Here is a 22,706-nt window from a genome sequence, read left to right on the forward strand (position 1 = left end):
GGAGTCTAGTCCCAGTCTGAAAGAAATAAGCTCTAGCCATCAATATTAAAAAAAGAGCGAGGTCCTCTAACAGCCTTTCATGCTGACTGACTACTGCCACGGAACGACTGTATAAGATCAATGCATGGCCACAGAATGCCTCAGTGGGTTTCTAAACATTTCTAAGGCATGCACGTGTTTGGACAAGACCCAACGAAGGGACCCAGGGAGGGTACTTGTCTTGAGCAAACTTTTCACAGTTCATTTGCTTATCCATGTGTGCTATAACACACCATACTTTTGTACTAGTTATGTTAAAATGTAATAAACTTGAAGTTTACACAATCAAACACTGAGCCAAATGGTCACAATGTTGTTTTAAAAAGGTCCAAAATGATTACTGAAAATATAGGCCCCGCTTGAAGGCAAGAGCTGTTTATTATTTTTTTTTATTGATGACAAACATGTTTAAAACAAACAGACAAAATCAAAGTAGAGTAACACCGCTCTAGCACTGATGGCTGTGGGTTTATAAAACTCAGAGTAATTGCTACAAAGCAGAGGCAAGCATTCTGACCAGTGAAATAAGGGCTTGGGGTGCAGGGGTTACATTACTCAATGGATTGCACTGCACAAAGAGTTACAGCTTAAACCTATGTCAAAACTCTGCAGCTACGCAGCCTACTCAGACGGAAAAAATTAAAAGTTAATAAATAAAATAGTCCCTCTTACGTGAAGGAAGGTGGCCTGTGTCTCCATTCTTTGCACATTGTAGAAGTCTAAACTCTGGAGGCTTTTTATGAAACAAGAGCATGGTTATTTTGTTTCAGGAAGGTTTCTTTATTTTGCAGTTTATGAAGAGTTCACTGCAGGACTAAACAAAAAGTGAATTCAGCGCACCTGTTCTAAATTTCATGTGCACACTACTTACAAAGCCTGCGGGTATGCTACACTATACTGGAGGCGGGAAGGGGAAGATGTGAAAAACTACAGCAAATACAGGTTATGAAAGCAGATCAATAATCTACAGAAAAGACAGAGTAATGTAAGGGGGTGTTTCCAAATTACAAGAAGTGGGTTTTGTTATTTATTCTAAGTACATTCACTGAGAGGGCTGGTTTATTTGTTTTATTTCCTCAAAAAAAGACTAGAAACGCTTGGAGCCCTTTAATTATAAAGCTAACTTAATTCAGAAACTTTAAAAAACATCTAGTTTAGTAATTCAGACACTACTGATTTTAGCCAATGAGGAAGTAGAGGTTATTCTAACTTAGGGATCTGATAAAATTGGGTTAGTAGGAATTCAGGTTCTCTGTGCTGTTTCTAAAGATTTAGACAAATAAAATGCTCCCAGAGTTCCCACTTGACTTGTTTAAGACACAGATGCAACTTAGAAATCGGATGGCTTTTTTATGTGCTGTTTTTCAGTTCGACTTCCAACTACTTCTCAAGCCAACTTTGATGCCACAGCCATGTTTACTACCTGAAAAGCAGGCTGCAGGGTGGTTTTTAACTTCAACACCTGAATCATTCAGCTATCTGCACTAACTCACTGAAGAAGCCACACAAAAGCCTAATCCATTATCTCTAATTATACCCATCTATCAGAGGCCACCTTCCAACAACTGCCTGCTTTTTCCATTTTTTTTTCCAACCTGCTTCAAAGTCATTGTAGAGTCTTTACTTCAAAACCAATATAATCCCCAGTTTCCACTACTTCCTCCCAACATCTGTGGGAGTGAATAAAGCAGGCCTAATAGCGTCTTTCCCTCCAGGGTTGAAGGGCACACGAGCCCATCCCCTTTTAAGCGCGCAGTTCATCTTACAGAAAGGCTTGTTTTCACAGAGTAGAGTCCAGACAGTAGCCAATTAAAGCATACAGAAAACACTTTGAAACCCTCCTCCTGCTTGAACATGCAGGCTCCTTTCACTCCTAACTGCTATCTGTTGTAGGAAGAAGAGGCTGATTGCTGCAACTTTAAATCACACTGACAGTTCTCAAGGTTGGTGCTCTAATTTAGATTTTTTTTTTTTTTTTTTTTTTTTTTTTTTTAATTTTTTTTGTAAGCTTCTCAGAACAAGGATCTCCCAGGTCCACTACTAAGAATTCAGAGACACTACGAAGAATTCAGTGCTCCTTTGAAAGAATCTCTTTAAAACCACCTTGTCACGAAATACCCGTTCAGAATGTGGGCGACATGATGACACTAGAATTTCAGAGCCAGTTTTGGACAACAAAACCTGCATCTCAGCGTTGAACAGCCGTCATGTTCTGCCTGGTTTTCTGCTTGGCTTACTGTCATTTTTAGGCAGCATCTTTCCTCTTTAGATACTCTGCTTTTAAAACGTCAACAGTTACTGCTAAAATATAGTACCTTTTAAAATGAGAACAACTCTGAGATGAGGGTTTTCCTCTCCCCTCCTGCTCTGAAAATTGATGCCCTGCTCGCAAAGAGAAGTATGGAATGAAGTGAAACCTGCTTAAGGCCCTTCTCTCAAACTTGTTTGACTGGGGGAGCAGGGACTCAGCTGACCACTCATTCTTTCAGGGCGAGTTGCCTTCCCAGTGAGGCGCCAGCCAGTCCTTTGGTGCTCTCTCTCCGCTCCGGTGAGTCTCCTTGTCTCAGTGAGCTAGCAGTGGGCTCTCACGCGCGCTCCTTTCTTTCTCCTCTCCGTTGGTTGGTTTCTCTTTCTTTCTCTCTCCTGTTGCTCTCACACAGTGGTGCGTCAGTTTTAGCAGTGGAAAACAGGTATCCATTTTATTTTTTTTTTTATTACCCAGAATAAAATGCTGATGGAACTAAGCTCCACACAAGCTTAGCTCTTCTTCCTCAACCTAAAAAAAGGAAAGGAGAACAAGAGTCACATTAACCATTCCCCTATTGCCATGTGCACTAGATGTTGCTTTTATGAACTTAAGTCATGGGAGCAAAGAAACACAGAACTGAAGCCCGAGTGCCTTACACTCTAATACTGTGACAGTCCCGTCACTCCACCATGTTGATATGCACGTTCACCCTGGTAAGTAGAGTCCTGCGACAGCGCCACATCAATCTGAGATTTAAACTCATCACCAAGGTAGCTGTCCTGAAATGAGAGAGTTTTTCTATTAAGCTCCCAAAACCTTTGTAGTAATAGGGTCTCAAGTGTGTGCTGCATTAGACAGCAGATGGGACAGTGACTGCCAAGTCACCTTCAGACTTCTTGTCCCCTAAACCAACCCCTTTGCTGCTGAATTTCTAGTGATTCTGTGAACGTGTGGGGGAAGGGGCAATGAAAGCCATTCACAAACACAAGACACACATGTAGCCTGTCCAAAAAGCCACTTTGTAGCCTAGGCAGTTTATAAGTAGGATTATTATACTCTTACCTGTGATAATTCTGGTTGGGAGAGTCCTGGCTGGCTCATCTGTGATGGTTGACTCATGGAGATATAACCCTGAGTCAGTGGACCCTGGGAGAATGGCTGGGACACCACATCTTGGCTTGCTTGACTGTTTGGAAGGTTTGACTGGCTAGTTCCAGGAATTCCAAAACGATTTTTCTGGCGCCCACCACGACCAGTCTTTCCTTTAGGTGTCCCACGCCCTGAAAAAGTTGGTCCCCACCAAGGGAATTAAAATATTTTATACATGTAATGATTTTACTTTGTTTCTAATCAAATGTATACTGGTGGCTTATCAAACTACACAACATTATACATATTCAGGTAGCATCTATCTATGAATCTAAAGATTTTGCGATAGTATAAAATATACTGTTAGATCCTGATGGACAACAAGTTTTCTTAGCAACTGGAGGATGATCAGAAACTTTATATCATGTCCACCAATCCTTGCAGCTGAGGAAGACTAGACAGTTTCCTCTGAGACCATCAACTGCTGAGTTTAGCTAGAAGTGTTACCATAAACTGTTCTAAGATACTCCCTCCATCTGGGCCTCAAAATGCCCCTTCGGTAGTGTTCTCTAGGAGGGAGAGCCAAAGTAATTAAGATGGTATTTTGAGTCTATATTTAATAATTACATACCTGCGGCTGGTCCATTGGCCTGCCCAAAATATCCTGGTGGTGGCATTGGTGGCATCACAAGGTTGAAAGGGATAGGAATGTTCATAGCAGTGACATGGCTGGGTCCAGCACTTATCATCCCAATCTGATCATGTGTTTGGAAGTACATGTTGGACGGGCGCCCTAGAAAAATGTAACAGCTTAGTTAATAGCTCAGTGTTGTCGTCTGTGAATTTTTTCTACTGTCAAAGAATTCTGCAGATTTAAATTCTTGTATGTAGACCTATCCAGTCAGATCAGGAGCAGCCAAATGGTTAAGTCATGTTTAGTCATGATACAAAATAATTTACACTAAGGGACTTACACTTTACTTTAGGATTTCTCAAATGCCATGTTTGTATGGTGGTCCATGCCACAATTAAGTTTAGAAACCAAAGTTTTTCACTGTAAAATTCTGCCCCAAGCAGTTTACTTTGTAGATGGTGAGAAGCCCTTCAGCTGGCAGCTTTCAAGAGAAATCCCAGCTCAGCATCAAAAAGTAAAGAATCCACATGATAACTATATAATTGGAACAGTCAATAAAGGACTTAAACTCCCACAGTTTCCTTACCTTGACTGCTCCGATCATAGACAGATCCTGGGATAATAGCTTCACGTGCATCGTACATGGCAGTAGTCATGAAACGGGCACCCTAGAAATGTTACATGAAGTTAAACATTTAGAACCAATGCTGCAAGCTGGAAAGCATTGCAACTTTAGAGTAAGTTCTTTGGGGTCGGCATTAAGCTGGGCTCTACCTGTTGAAGCATCAAATACATTTTAGCTTTTTATATATATATATATATATATATATGCATGCATGAAAGACACCCAAATCTGCCATTTAAAACAGTCATCTCAGTTATTTCCAGATAGTTATTATTTTAAGTGTTTTGGGCTGGAGTTTCATATGAGTGACTCCATTTTACAGTTCTGATCATTCAGTTCTTCCTTGCTCCAGCCTCACAATTTATGGTATCACCAGAATCCAATGTCAAGAATTATTTGTATTTCACTGCCACTCATCCATATTTAGCTGAAGATAGCTTAAATGTGCTTTTGTCCTTAATAAGTTTGGTCATATCTATGAAACCTGACATTCCTACAGAATGCTTCATCTAAAAAACTACTTCCTACATGTAAAACCCCACACTAGAAAAGATTAGGTTAACTGCAAAAAGGCTTCTCATCCAGTAGGGCTGGCCCTGGAAGCAGATCTGAGGAAGCAACCTGCTTGGTTACATCCCACCAGCTAAGAAAAAGATCACAGAAAACAGACACAGTCACTAGGAACCAACAAGTGAGGGAATGATCATCTCCCTCCCACCTCACTGCTCTGCCTCTGGATCCCAGGGCAGCTTTCATCTTTCCCTCATCCCACACAGGGCTCAACTTCAGGCCCTGGGAAGTGGGGCTTCAAGAGCCTGCAGAACTAGCCCTGCAATATCCTGAAGCAGTGCTGTCCCTGGAAGAGGACTCTGCAAGGCAAGAGAAAGCACGACACCCACTACCATCTCCCACAAAAAAGCTAGCCCCACCCACCATCCATCTGTGGTTTCTTGCCAGAACCAAAATCCCAGATTCCCTCTGACCAAACACTTTTCAGATAACGTGGGTCACAGGAAAATCTGACTATAATGTTCCCCTTTCTCCCATATAAGTTTTTTTTTTTTTTTTTTTTTTTAAGTCCGACTAGTGTATTTGTAGTAACTTACCGGGTTGATGGTATTGACAAGTTTACGGGGCTTGCTGAACTGCATAAGGCTTTCTCGGAGGTTGTTGAGTGGTCCCTCTACCAGTACCTTCTGCTCCTTGTAGTAGTTCAGCAGGTGATTCCAAAGTGGTTGTTTAGACAGAGCTTTTGGGTTCCCAACAATAATTACTCCATATCTAGGGAAGATCAGATGGCCATGTCAGATAAGCTTGACAGTGAACTTCTGACTTATTTTTAAGAAGTTCTACATTAACCAAATTAACATGATATGACAAAGTGCAGAATAAGATATTGTAAATTGCTCAAATCAAGACATTATCCCTCTACATGGCTGTAACTCCAACTATCATTGCATGCATAAACTGCAAAGAGAATATAGTCCCTGAAGTTATTTATCTCAGTTCCAGTTCGGCTCAAACTAAGGTCTCAGGTTCCTATGCACACACTTGAGCGGCAGTTGAGAAGTAGGTTGTGCTCGTTTTACACTCTGCTTTCCTCAAAGCAGTGGAGTTCACAGAATCTTGCTAGTGGTTGTTTCGTGCATACTAGTCCCAAAAGATTGCCCCTCAGGTCTCTCAGATTACTTCTGCTTACAGCAGGAATTGTCAAGGAGAGAAGGAAAAGAAGGAGCACGTGGGACTGCAGCATGTTTGAGTATGCTGCTTTTGCTGTGCTAGTGAACATCTGTGCCTGCAATTAAACACTTACAGCCTTAAATATGACCTCTAAACTCTATGGTTTGGAAGAGGTCAATGAAAGTGGATGCAGCCCTCAGAGTAACTAGCTCCTCTGCGATAGACCAAGGCATCTAATGAAAGTCCATTAAGGTAAAGCCAAGAGACATTAAAAAGACTTTATTATCGCACACAATCATTTCAGAAAGATTGCTGAAGTGATCTCATTATACCAGAAATTGTATGCTATATTGACTAGTTTAGCAAACAAACCTACTGTGTACTTCAGTCAGATTCCTTTACCCAAAATAACAGCTTTTAAAGCAAACCTGTGGGTATCAGTGAAACTGACCATGAAGTGTCAATTTCACACTCTCCCTCTTCCTTCCCCTCCTGTTCTTGAATAAGCCATGAGGCAGAGGCAGACACTAGAACCATTCACAGGAGAAAAGAACCCAGAGAAACAGTTGCTGAGAAAGGGACAGAGCAGTCAAGACACCCCACTTTTCAACAGTCAGTAGAAGCGGGGTAGAAAATGGATGAGATGGAGCTCCCTTTCCACTCCAGGAAGGGGGAGCATGCCTGCTTCAAGCTTAGACTCCTCCATTTACAAATAGGTCATTTTCTGGCAATCTGTAGTCACCTGAATGTTAAAGCTGGATGGCTAATGTAGTCTGTTGGTATGAGAGCGTTTCTAGAGATGTGGGAATCATTTTAATGTTCCCGGCAGCTTATTAACTGTTCACACTTACATTTCCAATAACGGCTTAATTTTTGTTGTGCAAGAGCTCATGTAAGTAATAAAAGTCTGCTACGTCCATGCAGAGTATTATGATCGTACTACTGTACCTTGCTCTGGTGAGAGCCACATTAAGACGTCTGGGATCATTTAAAAATCCAATTCCTTGGTGCTCATTGGCTCTGACACAAGAAAGGATAATAAAGTCCTTCTCTCGTCCTTGGAAAGCATCAACACTTGCGATTTCCACTTCCTGAAAAGGAGAACCACCATGTAAACTATGTCTCATCTGAAGCCCAGTGCAAGGAGGAGAACTGTGCTATTGATCAGTATTATAAAGCATTTTGGCTGCACATCTCTAACCAACCCCATCATTTTCAAACATTCTTCTTGTGATATTAACTGAGCTGATCATTCCATTAAATGACTAAAAGCAGTTTCATTAAGGGAGAAAAAAGCATTCTTGATTTTAGAACAAATAACTTGTGTCAGTGCTTTTCAGTTACGTTATCATCACTCGGAATACTCTCACATTTGTACCAGAAAAATACATTATCCCCTCTACAGCCAATCTGCACTACAGACTTCCCACTGTTCTGAAGCACTGCTATTTTAAACAGTCGCAATCAGTGTTGCAGCTCTCAAGCTACCGTACTGGAAGATCTGGATGACTGGCAAACAAATTAAGTTTACTCCTGCCAGGAATATTCCACTAGCCTATTTCCTCTAAGGTCTTCCTTCAGTGGAGGATCTATTCCCAAAAGATTTTCAGCTTTATAAAAAAGGGGCTTATATATTAAGTACACAGTTTTGGTTTTGTTTGCAGCCATGACCCAAGAATAGAATACTTGGTACAATATAGTCACTGGGGGAGAGGATGTGTTTTAAAGTAAGCTGAAACAACTGGAATTTCATAATATCTTGAAAGTGAAAAGAAGCCAAAAAATAAAGTATACTGTGAAACTGTATAAAGACACTATACCTGGTAGAGTTTTGTATGCAAGGAACCACTGAACTGCATGTACTGCACCAGATAAGAGCGCTGACCCTCATAGGGAGTAATAATGCCAATCTGATCAGGTTTTGCACCAGCTTTCAATAACTTTGTAGTTATCTTCTCCACATTAGCAGCTTCCGTCCTAGGAAGAGAGTTTTGTTTTGGTTTTTTTTTTTAAAGTCACTAAAGTAAATATATTGCAGAATTAAGGCAAATATGTTTAACTTGCTAAATACTGTTTGCAAGTTATCAGGGTCTATATGAAACTCAAGACTTAATGCTGCATTAGCCTTTTATCTGAAGGCTATTTTGAGTGGAAAGAATTTCCTCCTACAGTAATAAATTCACATCACCACAGACCTGTGCTTGCTTTTGAAAGCGAAAGCATATATCCAACAGAGTTACATAGCACACAAGTACACTTAAATTGACATACAATCATTTCAATCTCTGGTGTTAGCAGGACTTGACAAAGTCTGAACCCTTCTCTCCTACTGATTTTAAAACAGTATTTTGGAGTACAAACAACCTGGACTAGTGCAATGCTGTGTAACTGTATTCCAGTGTACTGGCCTGAAGTACAAATATCACTTATGAATATAGAAATTAATTCCTCATCTAAACGAGATGGAACTCTAACTTAGATGCCTAAGCTTGCTTATAACATGTTTGGCATCACCATAGTATCTGAGCACCTCCCAAATATTAAGACTTTAGCTACACGAGAGCCCTGTGACAGGAGAATTTTTCATTTTACAGAGAGGGAACCGAGGCAAAGAGATTAAGTGCTTTTGCCCATGGTCACAGTCTGACTGAGCTAGGAACTGAACCCGAGTCAGTCTCTTGAGTCCCTCTCCAGTGCCTTAGCCACACGGCCATCCTTCCTATGAATATTACAGGATCATTAAGGCTCTAAATGTGAAGGCAGATGGGAAAAATGAAAAGGGTGTAGGCACTTAAGTTTCATTGATTTTCAATGGGACTTAGCCACTAATGAAAATTTTCCCCCGTCATCCAGCATTAGCATTGAAGTTTGTTTACCTGTTTAAGTAAGAGGTGCCTGAACTGGCAATTTCTTCCTGACCCTGTGTCACATAGAAAAACATTGGCTTATCTGGCTGGGGCCATTGGAAATCAAATCCCTTTTTCACACGGTCCGCTGAGGAGGAAAAAATATAGTTAAACCAAAACATTCACAATGGTCCTTTAGCACACCACACCTTAAATGAACTGAGCAATTATTAAGATTAGCTGCAGTCCAGAATCAATGCCTCCTTTTCAACAAATGGAGTTAAGACATTCTGTATTAAAGAATCCCTCATTCTGATTCTCAGGGGATTGCATGGAAAACGATTTGTACTGTGCCAATTGTATTTTACCTGCAGTAACGCCATTCTGGAGTGACCCCTCATAGAAGATGTTGGATGGAAAAGCACTAAGTGCAGGATGCATACGATACTGCACTTGCAGGCGAATTGGACGGATACCCAACACCACAAGCCTCTCAAAGAGAGACTGAGACAGGCCTGCCTTCGCAGCTTTTTTACACATCACAACAGGACCAAGCTGGCAGTGATCACCTACAAGGATCAGCTGTGAAAAAAGAAACAATTCAACATTAACTATAATGCACATGAATACAATTTAGTATAGACACCTGAAGTTTTCACGCAGCTGTCCTAGCTGATGCAATGCTAGAACAGACTGATTTCAAGTCAGACTGAACATATAGCATATTACTCTAAAACTTATCAGTTAGAGTGCTTTATACCCAGTAACGAATAGTAGACCTAGTAGTCCCCTAGAGTCATCAATATGTTGAGTCTCCAGTTAGATCTTAACACTTCAATCACACTGAACCAAAGATCATACTTTGGAAATAGAAGGATTTTATTGCTGTCACATGAAACTAAAATTGTTTAGACCTGCAACTGGGAATTGTCTACCCAGACAATGGAGAATTTTCACTCCCCCTAGAGAACAAACAGGGAAAATTTCAACAATAATTTTCTGTGAATTATCTAGTCATTATTTATATCTGTTTGTATCTGCATAAGTGCCATTATTTTTACAGCAACCCTTCCTACCTGTTTGGCTCCCAGAACAACTGGCACCATACATTCTGGTTCAGTAGCTTGTGTGCTTTCATCAATTAAAATGGAACGAAATTGCATTTTTGCAAGTCTTGGGTCACCTGCTCCCACACATGTGCAGCAAATAACATCTGCATTCTGATAAATAGAGAAAAACACATATTTCAGCATCAGCACTCATTAGTTACAAATTTCAGCTACGAATGGACATGCTGGTAAATACTGACCAAATAATACTTTTTATATGGAAAACCAAGCAAATTTTTTAGTACCTTGGAACAATTTATCAAGGGTAGTGGTGGATTCTCCATCACTGGCAATTTTTAGATCACTATTGAATGGTTTGTTTGGTTTTTGTTTTGTTTTTTAAAGATATGCTTTAGGAATTTTCTTCGGGGAAGTTCTATGGCTGCGTCAGGCAGAAGATCAACCTAGATGATCATAATGGTCCCTTGAAATCTACGAATCTGAAAGAATTCCCAAGCAGTTCATAAACTACACACAGATCAGTGAAGTGCAGCCACCTCAGGTTGAAAAGAGGCAGCTATTTAAAGAGGAACACTACTTAATCAAAGGTTGTAAACAAATTGTTATGCCTATATTACAAACATGTAGATGGACGTGGCCCTGCTCCAACGTGCACAAGCTGAGATTGTAGACAAGCAGCATCGCTTGCCCCAGAACCTCAGCCATGCAGAATGCAACGCCATCCACAGCCTCAACAACAACTCTGACATTATAATCAGAGGCAGACAAAGGAGGTGCTGTAGTCATCATGAATAGGTCGGATTACGAACAGGAGGCTGCCAGACAACCCTCCCACACCACATTCTACAAGCCACTACCGTCCGATCCCACTGAGGAATACCAAAAGAAACAACATGTACTTCAGAAACTCCCTAAAGAAACACAGGAATAAATCTACACAGACACACCCCTTGAATCCCGACCAAGGTTATTCTATCTGCTACCCAAGATCCACAAACCTGGGAATCCTGGACGCCCCATCATCTCAGGCATTGGCACTCTCACAGCAGGACTGTCAGGCTATGTGGACTCTCTCCTCAGGCCCTATGCCACCAGAACTCCTAGCTATCTTCGTGATACCACTGACTTCCTGAGAAAACTACAATCCATCGGTGATCTCCCAGAAAACACCATCCTAGCCACTATGGATGTAAAAGCTCTCTACACCAACATTCCACACAAAGATGGACTACAAGTCATCAGGAACATTTTCCCTGATGATGATATGGAACACCTGGTAGCTGAACTTTGTGACTTTGTCCTGACCCACAACTACTACAGATTTGGAGGCAATCTATACCTTCAAGTCAGTGGCACAGCTATGGGCACCCGCATGGTCCCACAGTATGCCAACATTTTTATGGCTGATCTAGAACACCGCTTCCTCAAAACTCGTCCCCCAAGCACCTCTCCTGTACCTACGCTACACTGATGACATTTTCATCATCCGGACCCCTGGGAAAGAGTCCTTGAAAGAATTGCACCAGGATTTCAATAATTTCCACCCCACCATCAACCTCAGCCTGGACCAATCCACACAAGAAATACACTTCCTAGACACTACAATACAAATAAAGGATGGTCACATTAATACCACCCTATACCAAAAACCAACTGACCACAATACATATCTTCATGCCTCCAGCTTCCACCCTGAACACATTGCACAATCCATTATCTACAGCCAAGCCCTAAGATACAACCGGATTTGCTCCGATCCCTCAGACAGAGACAAACGCCTATAGGATCTCCATAAAACATTCTTAAAACTACAATACCCACCTGGAGAGGTGAAGAAACAAATTGATAGAGCCAGATGGGTACCCAGAAGTCATCTACTACAGGACAGACCCAACAAAGAAAACAGAACACAACTAGCCATCACCTACGGTGCCCAGCTAAAATCTCTCCAACACATCATTAAGGATCTACAACCTATCCTAGCAGATGATCCCACACTTGCTCAAGCCGTGGGAGACAGACCTATCCTTACTTACAGACAGCCCCCACAACCTGAAGCAAATACTTACCAGCAACTGTATCCCATACAACAAGAACACTAACCCAGGAACCTATCCTTGCAACAAACCCCGTTGCCAGCTCTGCCCACACATTGACTCTAGTGACACCATCACAAGTCCTAACCACATCAGCCACACCGTAAGGAGCTCATTCACCTGCACATCTACTAATGAGATATATGCTGCCATGTACACTGGCCAAACCAGACTGTCACTATGCAAAAGAATAAATGGACACAAATCAGACATAAAAAAGGGTAACATCCATAAACCAGTCAGAGAGCACTTCAATCTCCCAGGACACACTGTAGCTGACTTGAAAGTTGCCATACTTTTCCAAAAAAGCTTCAGAAACAGACTTCAGCGAGAAACTGCAGAGCTGGAACTCATACGCAAACTTGACACAAACTGGGTCTGAATAGGGACTTGGAATGGTTCTCTCATTACTAGAAGTAATTGTCACTGTTCACATATTCTCACCTTCTAATCAACGGTTATGAATAGGCCTCAACTACTCTAACTGAATGGACTTTGCTAACACCTACCCTCCCCATTGTTGTTCCTTACCCTTGGATGTATATATATACACCCCCTATCTGATTTCTATTTCTTGCATCTGAGGAAGTGGGTTGCAGCCCACGAAAGCTTATGCCTGCAGAAATTAAATTTGTTAGTTTTTAAAGTGCTATAGGACTCTCGTTTTTATTGTTTAACATTTATCTATCCAAACTTTACTAGTCTGCAAAAAATGACAAGTCCTAACAAAGAGCAAAGGAGTCTTTACCATAAGCAATTCACGCTCTGCTGTTCGTTTCAGTGCACGATAGCGTTTCTCATCAGCAGATGACAATTCTCCAGTTTCATCTTTCAGCTGCTGCAGTTTCTGGAGCTCAGGCATACTACGAAGCAAAGGAATTTGTCATCAAAACAATCACATTTTCTCTTTAAAATTCAAGTGTAAAATTCTTGTTATTTGGGGTTCTAGGATTCCCTTGAGCAAACTGACAGTTGTTCAGTGGACTTTTTTTGGCAGTCCACAAGGGACAACTGAACTCATTTATTAAGTCACAGCTGACCCAAGTCATTGCATTAAATTAAATGCATTTTGCCGTTATCATACAGCTAACCCACTGCTACACCAAGCCCCCATGCAATTTTTCTCGGATATCTTACCTATCCATGTTTCTGATCTGGTTGTGCAATGCCAAGAAAGATACAGGAGAATCAATTGCCTCACGGCTTTTAGCACATAGACGAACCACTTTTAGTCCGGTCTGATGGATTTTCTCAGTCAGCTGATCCACAGCTATGTTACTTGGGGCACAAACTAACACAGGCCTTAAAAATTAAATAGAAGAAAAAATTAATGTCAACACTAGTTCAGAGGAATTATAAAACTATCCTAAAAGAAAAAGAGCTAATCAAGACAAGATCAGAATCATCCAAAATCTGAATATATCCTAAAGATAAGCCATTCACATATGTTTTTCAAAATCATCATTTTGAAAGTTTTTCAGGACTTGCACACTTCTGGAAGAAATGTTCCAGCCACAGCAATACAGAGTTGTATTTTAAGTATATACTTCCATAGCTGTAGTAATTTTTATTTATCAATAAAGAATAAGTGCTTAAGGTATCAAACAGCTTCAGCTTATATAAAATATTCAGTTATCAGTTAAAATTTCTTACCCGTTGCCCTGCCTAGCTAAATGGTAGACAATAGTGGCTGATGTCACTGTTTTTCCTGTACCAGGGGGACCTTGGATAAGGCTCAGAGGACGCTGCAAGACCGTTTTTACAGCATAAACCTGAAAAATATTTAGCTATTTTAGCATGACATATGTACTTAAACTAGGTAAGCATATTTAAATTATTATACATTTTTTCACTCAAGTCTATAATCCTTGTATGTAAATCCTTTATTAAATTATGGCTGACTGATAAAAGATAGGATTACCTGAGAATGGTTGAGGTCAGGAAGTCCTTGTGCTGTGAAACGCTTTGGAAGCTGGCATTTAATAATCACATCTTCTACCTCGTGACCTAACAGTTTGTGGTAGATGTAGCCAGACACTGAAGTTTCATCCACTGCAAATGTTTTTAAAGCACTCTGCATTCTGAAAGTGAAAACACAGAAGATCACATAATATGAACTGAACATATTATCTGCAAACTTCTGAAATGTGCAGGCTAATTAGGTACAATGTGCAACAAACTCAAAAACATATTAGCTTAATAAGAAGACTGGGGAGGAGACAAAATACTTTCAACCTGGCAAACAAACAGAGTTAGCCTTCCATCATTCTGTTAACAAACACTGAGCTCCCTATGTTCTTAGATTATGTTCTTGGCTTAGGGAACCACAAAGTGTTTCCAAAAAAGGAAAAACTTTCAAGAAGGCAAACAATACTACAGGTAGTGAAGGTTACTTTAGACACGCAACTCAGGATTTGAGGAAAAATTGTGTTAAACAGGCTTCTTTTGGAGCAGCCTCATATACTTCACAGAACTCTGTAAATACATATAAGGATTTTACTGTCCCAATGATTACTAACTCCAAAGACTGCAGTTCAGATTTCATTGCAATTTTCAGCTGATAAAGTTTGAGACATGAAGTTGGATAATTATGCTACTGAACAGTTACGTGATTTCACTGCAAAGGGAAGGTGTGTTTATAGAACATATGGGCTAGCCAGCCAAGCACAAGCCCGTCAGGAACCCTGGGCACATACTCAGGTTGCTAGCCTGTACTAAAGCCTGTGACATGACATTTTCACTATTATTTTACCAGTGCTATCTAGATTAAAGCTAGCATGAGTGTGCCTATTCATGTTACAAGCACACCTTCACTTGCAGTGAAGACGTATCCAAAATGGATTAAAGCTCTGGAGAATAACCAGAAAAGATCAAACACTGCTGAGCAAGCTGCTATGTGGGAAAGCACCGACTCCAGTCAGAACACAGGAGAAAAGAAAACTGCTAAGGAAAAGTTTGTGTCGCCTTTCTTTTATATTACCAATAATATTTATGATACAAATCAATGTGCATTCAGAATGAGGTACACAAATAAGGAGTTCAATGATGCATTTGAGATCAGATCAAGTTCTAAATAGAATACAGAGAAAGAAAATACTTCTCTCTGAAGCAAAGGATCTATATGCTCCCAATTTTGGTATGGGCACCTCATTTTTTCCCTGGAGGTGAATTTCGTGAACCAGTACTTCCTCCACAGTAAAAATTCAAACTGAACTCCAGGAAAGAGTTTTTTGATTGTCAAACAAATGCTGGACCCTAAACTCCTTTCTGAAGGCCAGTAAGTTTATGTACCTGTCAAATGAAGTAGATTTCCACACAAAATCCACTTGGAAGTTATGAGTAACCTCCACTGGTGCTCCAACGCTGCTCCTCAGTTCAATAGCTATCTCATCACCATAATCTGCAGAGCCTTGTTAAGTAGTAATTTATCCTACAACTTTGGAGTTTATTTTTCCACTTTAAAAAAGTGAAGTTTACTTTATATTTAAAAGCAGATCCTTTTAAGCATCAACTGGACAGTGATTAAAGCAGTTTCAAAGTTAATTTGCCTTCTTCCTCTTTTCCTGTCTTCTGTGGGCAGATCATCTCAGCATTCCCCATTACTGTAGTGTTTGAGCACTGCACAGTCTAATGTTTTTACCCTCACAACCCTCCTGTGAGATAGAACTGTACTATTACCCCACTGTACAGATGGGAAATTGAGGCACACAGAAGTTAAGTGACTTGCCCAACGTAACAAGTACTTTACATGCACTAGTGAAAGTATTAAGTTAGGCTGGAAGCAACAGAAACCTTCATTTTCTTCTGAAGAACTGCCTCAATCCCACTATCTTACCCCTCAGATCAAACTGATGAACCACTCAATTCACAGTGCAGTTGTGCCATTGAAATGATCTGCATCTTTGAAAAAAGAGACGAAGTAAAGGATACTATCAGGAACTTTAATAACATGACCGATTCCTTTCCACAACGGGGCTAGATCTCCTTTATATCTCAGGCAGATTTCGTCTCCCTGCATAAGACGCATATCTAGAAAGAAGATTAAAGCAGTTATTTTTTAAGTCTGTACAGGTAAATCCACCCTCCAACAAAAATAATGTTATAAACCTGTTCTGTGCCCCAAGACAAACCATCATACTGTATGCAATTTTAATGTTACTCACTGGTCATAACACACCTAACTCTAAGCAATCTAAGAAGGTATAACTAAGACATCATTACCTGAGTCAGTCTTTGGTAAAGTGAAGTAAGCAATTCTCTTCTTGTTCAACCCGAGGTCCCATCTCACCGTGATGTTATCTTGGGTCTAAGTTGTAAAGGAAAAGGTATCTTTTACTTTCTTAAAAACTGTACCAGAGATGTTTCTGACAATCCTCCTTTTCTATAATGCTCAGAACAAGCAAACATTTACAAACACAAAAAGTAAAAGTGAGTTTACACCATTTGCATAACAACTGTATTTCTACAAAAACTGGGTTACTTACCAGCAACTGGCACCATAGAGGTACTGAGTCATCATCTCCAATTTCTTTACAGTTTCTTCAAGAATGTTGCTTTTGGCCCCAAAGATGTTGAAATTTCAGGCACTGTACATAAGCGTGTGCGCTAATCACATATGCCACGTGTTTATGTGCCCCCATACGACACCCTAAGTTCCGCTGGGAGCCCATCTGAGAAATCCAAAACTGGCAGATAGGCAAATGTGGTTCCATGGAGGAGATGACTCAACAGAATGCCAATGAAACTGGTAACAGTTCTCTCAAAGTTGGGATATCCTCCCACAGAATCACATTCTTTGAAAACTAAGAAGGCGATTCCCTCTCAAAAGAAAGGAGAGGCTGAGGATTCAGACGTGTTTCAAAACGCAGTAGCATCATCACTGTTGCTTTCTGTCAACCCCCCGCCTCCAATCTCTTCAAGTTCTCTGTATGATCATTTTCCGTCTACCTCCCAGGTACAACTAATTGTAATGGTGACAGTTGCTACTGTAGTAAAGAGCTTTACATTTATTTCACTCAAATCTTCTCTCTTTTCTATTGTTAGGAGCCAGGTGTTTGATATGATCAATACAAATTGCTTAAATATAACTAAATAATAAACATCTTTCAATGTTCCAATCACACTACCTGAGACTCCTTGAGTTTCTTGTCGTAATCTGCCTCAAGTTTGACTAGAGGTCCAAAGATGTTTTGGTACTGATAAGCATCCTCATATCGAAGTAAGACATGCTGTGGCTCTTCATCAACACCAGGTTTTTCCAAGTCTTCAAGGGTTGCAGATGGATTTTCCTAGAATTGGGAAATAGTACATTAAGTTCTAAGGCATGAGACCCAGAACGTGAAGCTGACCAGACTTTCATTGTCCAAGCTGAGATAACAGTAGAAAACACCATAGGGAAAGTAAAGTAGATTTTAAAACTTTTTTTCAGACTAAAAATTCAGTCCTCAAAAAACTACCTAAACACAGCATCATAGGGTTCCTTATTTATCATCTGACTTTTGATCAACTTTGTTTTTTAAACTGTCATCCTGCAAGCTCAGACTTGGACATGAAAAGTTAAGCTGTGTTCTCTGGGTCCCACATCACTATCAATAATAAATCATCGAAGGCAAAATTCTGGCCTCAATTAAAACTGTGCAAACTCATTAAAGTTGCTCTCCCTTAGTTGGGTTGTCTCTGAACTGCTAATAGTGTAAAAGTTTCTCACTGAATTTATGTAAAACTGAACACCAAGAGCAGATTGGCATCTCCTTCTGCAGTATTTGTACATAATCACTGTGTACAGTAGAACTGAACTTCAGTGTAAAGTGTTAATACAGATAAGGAAATTTGATTTTACAGATACAGTTTAAACTGACATTGCCCTTTCAATTTTAAATGATAAAGAGTGTGTTGGAATTTTGTGATCTATTAAAAAATGCAGAATGCAACAAAAATTCAGAATCCCCAGCATTATCCACTATTAACCGAACAATCCTTCCTTCCATCTGATTAGTAATCTCTCAAACCCTCCCACTCATGAACAGCTATCCTGTGTCCAATTTGTCAAGAATTTGAACGGTAAATTTGGTGTGGGGAACATGTCTGGGTGAATATAAAATGCTGTGTAAACCTAGGGCATAATACAAACTGTTAATGAGGTCTCTTCCCTCCTGGTCAAATACACAGAATTTTTAATATTTGGCTACACATTTCTAATTTAGAGTGGCACATACTTTCCAGAGTTCTTCCAGTTTGTTAATTTGCTGAGCTGTAATCTGACGTGCTCTCAACTGCTCCTGTTCAGAAGGAATCTTTACCAGCCAAGAAAGGAAACAGCGGTCTTGGATAAGAGGTTGCCATTGTGAGCTGTCCCAATTAATATCCTTTAAACTGCTCTGACTGGCACATGGTTGCCTGCACAATCAAGATATTGATAAAGAATTTATTAAATTAGACAGGTGCAAGAACAAGTTTACCCATGTGAGGTTATGCTTTTGAAGTCAAATCTTTCAATATTTTCAAAAAGTAAATTGGGCCAGGAATCCACTATGATTAGACGCTGCACCTGCCACTGTGATACCATGGAGATGGGTGCTCTAGAAATACCCATGAATTATACTGCGTCACTTTGACAATCCTGGCATCTAAGTGAAGCTTCTAAGAGTGTTCGCCTCTAATTCAGTTACTGTTCATTAGGACTGTGTACAGAACAGAGACAGTGGACTAGTTCTGATATGGCATTACATAATTAAATAAGAGAACAGAAGCTTGAAATGGACCTTCTACTGCCAGATAAATGGCAAGCTACAGCATTTAACAGATATAGTAGAGAACATGATTTCATGACCATGTTTTGTTACAGGACTATGTTCAATTTACTACACGATTACTCTGTTCTTGAACAGCTGCAATCTTAGGGGCTGAGAGAAGCCTTGTTCTGTGATTCAGACTGACACCACTCTAGTTAGAGGTTAACATGTCAGCTTCCAACAAGAAGTGTTACTCTGGTATATCTGAAATAAAATAATTCAAAAGTTTAATGCGTTTAATGAAGGGAAAGACTTATTGTCTGAGACTCCCTTCATAAAACTAGGATGATATCCCAGAATAAAGACAGTATCTTTATTCCAGTATGCCTTGGAAAATGTTATTTAATACATTAAACCTATGCACTCACCCACAAAGTGCCTGATGACAGCTCAGAATGGAAAAAATATTTTTGGTATTATGTGAAAACACAAAGTGTTGCCCTTTAGAAATGCATGAGGCTATTCCACCAAATTCAAATCGGCATTAGCCTTTATTTGAAATCCCCCCAAAAAGGGATTCTCTCACCTGCACAGCAATACGACTACCGAGTCAGCTTTAGCTGGAATGAAGCCAAGGAGGAACACATTACGACATCCACAATTATAACACTCCAAGACAGTCTCTCCCAAAGGACCATCTTTGTGAAGAGTCACCTCTTTACACTTTGCTCTCACGAGATGATTTACAATGTGGCTGAAACCAGAAAATACACCTAAGTTTGCATGCATTTAATGCCAGACAAAATTTCCATCCACTGGAGTCAGTTTTAACTCTAATTTAAGACAACAGAACAGCTCAGTTAGTACTAAACACAAAGAATGGCTAATTGTTACAAATGCTTGCTATTTTTACTAACAGAAGAAGTTAACCACCAGCACATCACTCAACTGGTGAGAAGCTGCTGATCTAGAGCTTGGTCTACACTAGGAATTTATGTCAGTATAACTATGTAGCTCATAAGCAATGCAGCTATACCGACCTAAACCCTGGTGTAGACAGCTCTATTTCAACAGGAGGGCTTCTTCCGTTGACAAAGCTACCATCTCTCAGGGAAGTGGAGTACTTACACCGACGGGAGAAGTTTTCCCTTTAGTGCAGGCAGTGTCTTCACTAAGTGCTGCAGCTGCACCTCTGCAGCGCTGTAAGTGTAGACAAGCCCTTGGACAGATAGGAAGGAATGACTTGGCTCCCAGGGAAAATGCAGATTTTTTTTTAAAAAATTACTACTAGTTAAGTGTCCGGGGGGTTCCTTACAGATCAATTGCAGGACAAGAGCAGAAATTATAGCTGCAGCTGAGCAACAGCAGGGGACAGGAAACAAAGTTCATCCAGTAGACAGATGACCAATGAAACCATTGCTACCCTCACCTCATTCGGACAATTCTCTCAAATCAGTGTTTTTGATGAGGTGAGGGTTTCCTTGGTATGTGCTGGTGATAATGGGAAGATGGGGGGCAGAAAGGAAGCAGAAAGCTCACGTTCAAATCCACAGAGCAATTTTTTTTAAAAAAAAGGGTTAACGGTGCATGTTAAAACTCGAGTAGACGTTTAAAAGCCAATCTTCCTTTGAACAATCACATGAGAAAGTAAAGTATGCTGCATCAGAAACCGAATTTGTTTTCTCTACAAACACACTTATTACTATTGTCACTTCTGTTATTTTTTCATTTACCTGCCAGATGTATTTCCACGCCCATTACAGAACCACTTCTTGCTGGTATTGCAATAAACCACACAAGCTGGGTCATGGATACCACAGTAACTAAAATCGAAGAGAGAAGTAAAAAATAATCAGGTAACTATGTTTACAGGAATGTACAATTAAAAATGCACAAACCATTCACTGTACTATAGACATAAGCTGAAACTGGCAACTAGGAGCACCGGGATAATGGTCTGAAATGGGTTGAATTATTTATTATTTCATGTTCTTAATTTTCATTTTGACAGTATCTTCACAATACTCTGTGCAATTCAGTCTTTAAACCACCAAGTCAGCCTCTGTCACTTCCATCTAAGTTGCACTAATCAAAGTCTGATTTTGAAGTTAAACATCTCCCCGTTTTAATTGAGATAAATATTTTAACAGTTGAATTTATACTAAAGGGTGCTTTGCCTCGTGCATTATGTAGACAGTGCCTCATCAGTATTCCTACTATTAGCCACTATTCCTAGGTATACCCCCATACTACAATATGCTGAAACTGCAATGGAGGAGTGATATTAGTATTAGGTTAAACTGTGGCACCTGCTGCTTGTATGCCAATTGAGCATTTGTGTATTTACTACACAGGACTCAAGACTTCAGTTAGTGACTTGTATAGCACCTCCCATCCACAGTTTTCAGAACATTTTATAACAATTAAATTAGTCCTCAACACCCCTGAAAGCTGGGTAAATATCCCCATTTTACAGACAAACAACTGACAATCTGACAATTTCTCAAAGAACACAAATCAACAGCAGAGTTGGGATTAAAGCTAAGATCCAATTTCCAGTCCTGTGCTTAACCAATGGACGACTATTTCATTTAAAGGCAGAAACAAGTTTATTCATATCAGGTATGAAGGAAGTGCTTCACTAAAAGGCATACAAATGGCTCTCAAGCTTTTAAATTTTGGCTACAGTGAAAGACAGGATATATTTTCACCTTACATATTTACACAGATTCCGATGTCCCTTTGATATTTATTGGGTACGCAATGTCATTAAGATATATACAATCTTCAGTTTGATTACTTAAGCCTAATTGAGGCTCCCTCTGAATTTCATGCAGATCTTAGACTACCTGCAAGCATGCACAGGAAGATCCTTGGTGTAATAGGTATCTTCTTCGTCTTCTTCAAAGTTTAATTCTGCCAGCAGTTGGCTGGTTTTAGCTACATTATCATCCACTGCACCATTCTGGAGGATCCCATCAGGCCCATTAACCTAAAATACAAAGCTGATGGTTAATATTACATAATCAATGCCCCAACCATAAATTATACTCCATGCCAGAAAGATAGGGGTTGGGGCACTAACCTACTTCACAAATGCTTATGATAATGTAAAATGTTTTTGAAAGTGTTTAATTAGGAGAGAAAACGAACCTATAAAAGATTAGCATTGGAGTATATACCGGTAACGAAACAAACTTTGACTAATATGAGTCTATAGGAGAGATGCTAGAATAATCCAATAAAATATAGTAATTTTAAGAATACAGATGGGCTCCTGTTCTGTCCATAGTCAGTATAACCAAATAAAAAAATATGCTCAATGCTCAAAAGATTATATTAGTGTTAAATATGTTTTTCATCACTCAGAGTTTACTAAGGGTATTTACCTAAAAACAGGATCTTTATTTTTTAGGTTTCTCCTCATTTATTTCCACTGTTCCTTGCCCACAAACCATAACTTTGTCTGGAACATCAGAATTATGATTCTATTACATAGGGACATCAATGAGTAAATGAATCTGTTTTTGCAAGTCTAATTAAAAATGAGAGACGTACAGAAAATAGATTTAAATAAAAATTGTTTCTAAGCAGATTATCTTTCAAAACTCTCCATGAGTGTTTCTGATGCTCTTTAACAAGTACCCA

At 39.8% G+C, this 22,706-nt stretch overlaps 1 protein-coding gene across 2 annotated transcripts in view; it reads right to left on the reverse strand.

Moving 5' to 3' along the window:
* Positions 1-398: 398 nt before the first annotated feature.
* Positions 399-22,706, reverse strand: part of UPF1 (UPF1 RNA helicase and ATPase) — a 28,261-nt gene continuing 5,953 nt past the window's right edge. The window contains exons 2-24 of one of the 2 annotated variants that reach the window (XM_067560656.1): positions 21,908-22,050; positions 20,792-20,881; positions 19,645-19,812; positions 18,543-18,723; positions 17,454-17,615; positions 16,549-16,633; positions 16,258-16,356; positions 15,619-15,727; positions 14,249-14,408; positions 13,981-14,099; positions 13,465-13,629; positions 13,076-13,190; positions 10,238-10,381; positions 9,530-9,743; positions 9,192-9,309; positions 8,136-8,292; positions 7,264-7,406; positions 5,742-5,916; positions 4,597-4,678; positions 4,008-4,169; positions 3,350-3,567; positions 2,944-3,066; positions 399-2,815 (exon numbers count right to left, since the gene is read on the reverse strand). In XM_067560656.1, coding sequence (XP_067416757.1) covers positions 2,947-3,066; positions 3,350-3,567; positions 4,008-4,169; positions 4,597-4,678; positions 5,742-5,916; positions 7,264-7,406; positions 8,136-8,292; positions 9,192-9,309; positions 9,530-9,743; positions 10,238-10,381; positions 13,076-13,190; positions 13,465-13,629; positions 13,981-14,099; positions 14,249-14,408; positions 15,619-15,727; positions 16,258-16,356; positions 16,549-16,633; positions 17,454-17,615; positions 18,543-18,723; positions 19,645-19,812; positions 20,792-20,881; positions 21,908-22,050 — 3,129 coding nt within the window. In that variant the 3' untranslated portion in view covers positions 399-2,815; positions 2,944-2,946. Of the gene's footprint in view, positions 2,816-2,943; positions 3,067-3,349; positions 3,568-4,007; positions 4,170-4,596; positions 4,679-5,741; positions 5,917-7,263; positions 7,407-8,135; positions 8,293-9,191; positions 9,310-9,529; positions 9,744-10,237; positions 10,382-13,075; positions 13,191-13,464; positions 13,630-13,980; positions 14,100-14,248; positions 14,409-15,618; positions 15,737-16,257; positions 16,357-16,548; positions 16,634-17,453; positions 17,616-18,542; positions 18,724-19,644; positions 19,813-20,791; positions 20,882-21,907; positions 22,051-22,706 lie in introns of both variants that reach the window. The other variant, XM_067560646.1, reaches the window with a different exon arrangement.

Source organism: Emydura macquarii, unplaced genomic scaffold (assembly GCF_026122565.2).
Source record: "Emydura macquarii macquarii isolate MOO-44397 ecotype Brisbane River unplaced genomic scaffold, CSIRO-AGI_Emac_v2 contig_306, whole genome shotgun sequence".
Classification (NCBI taxonomy): Eukaryota; Metazoa; Chordata; order Testudines; family Chelidae; genus Emydura; species Emydura macquarii.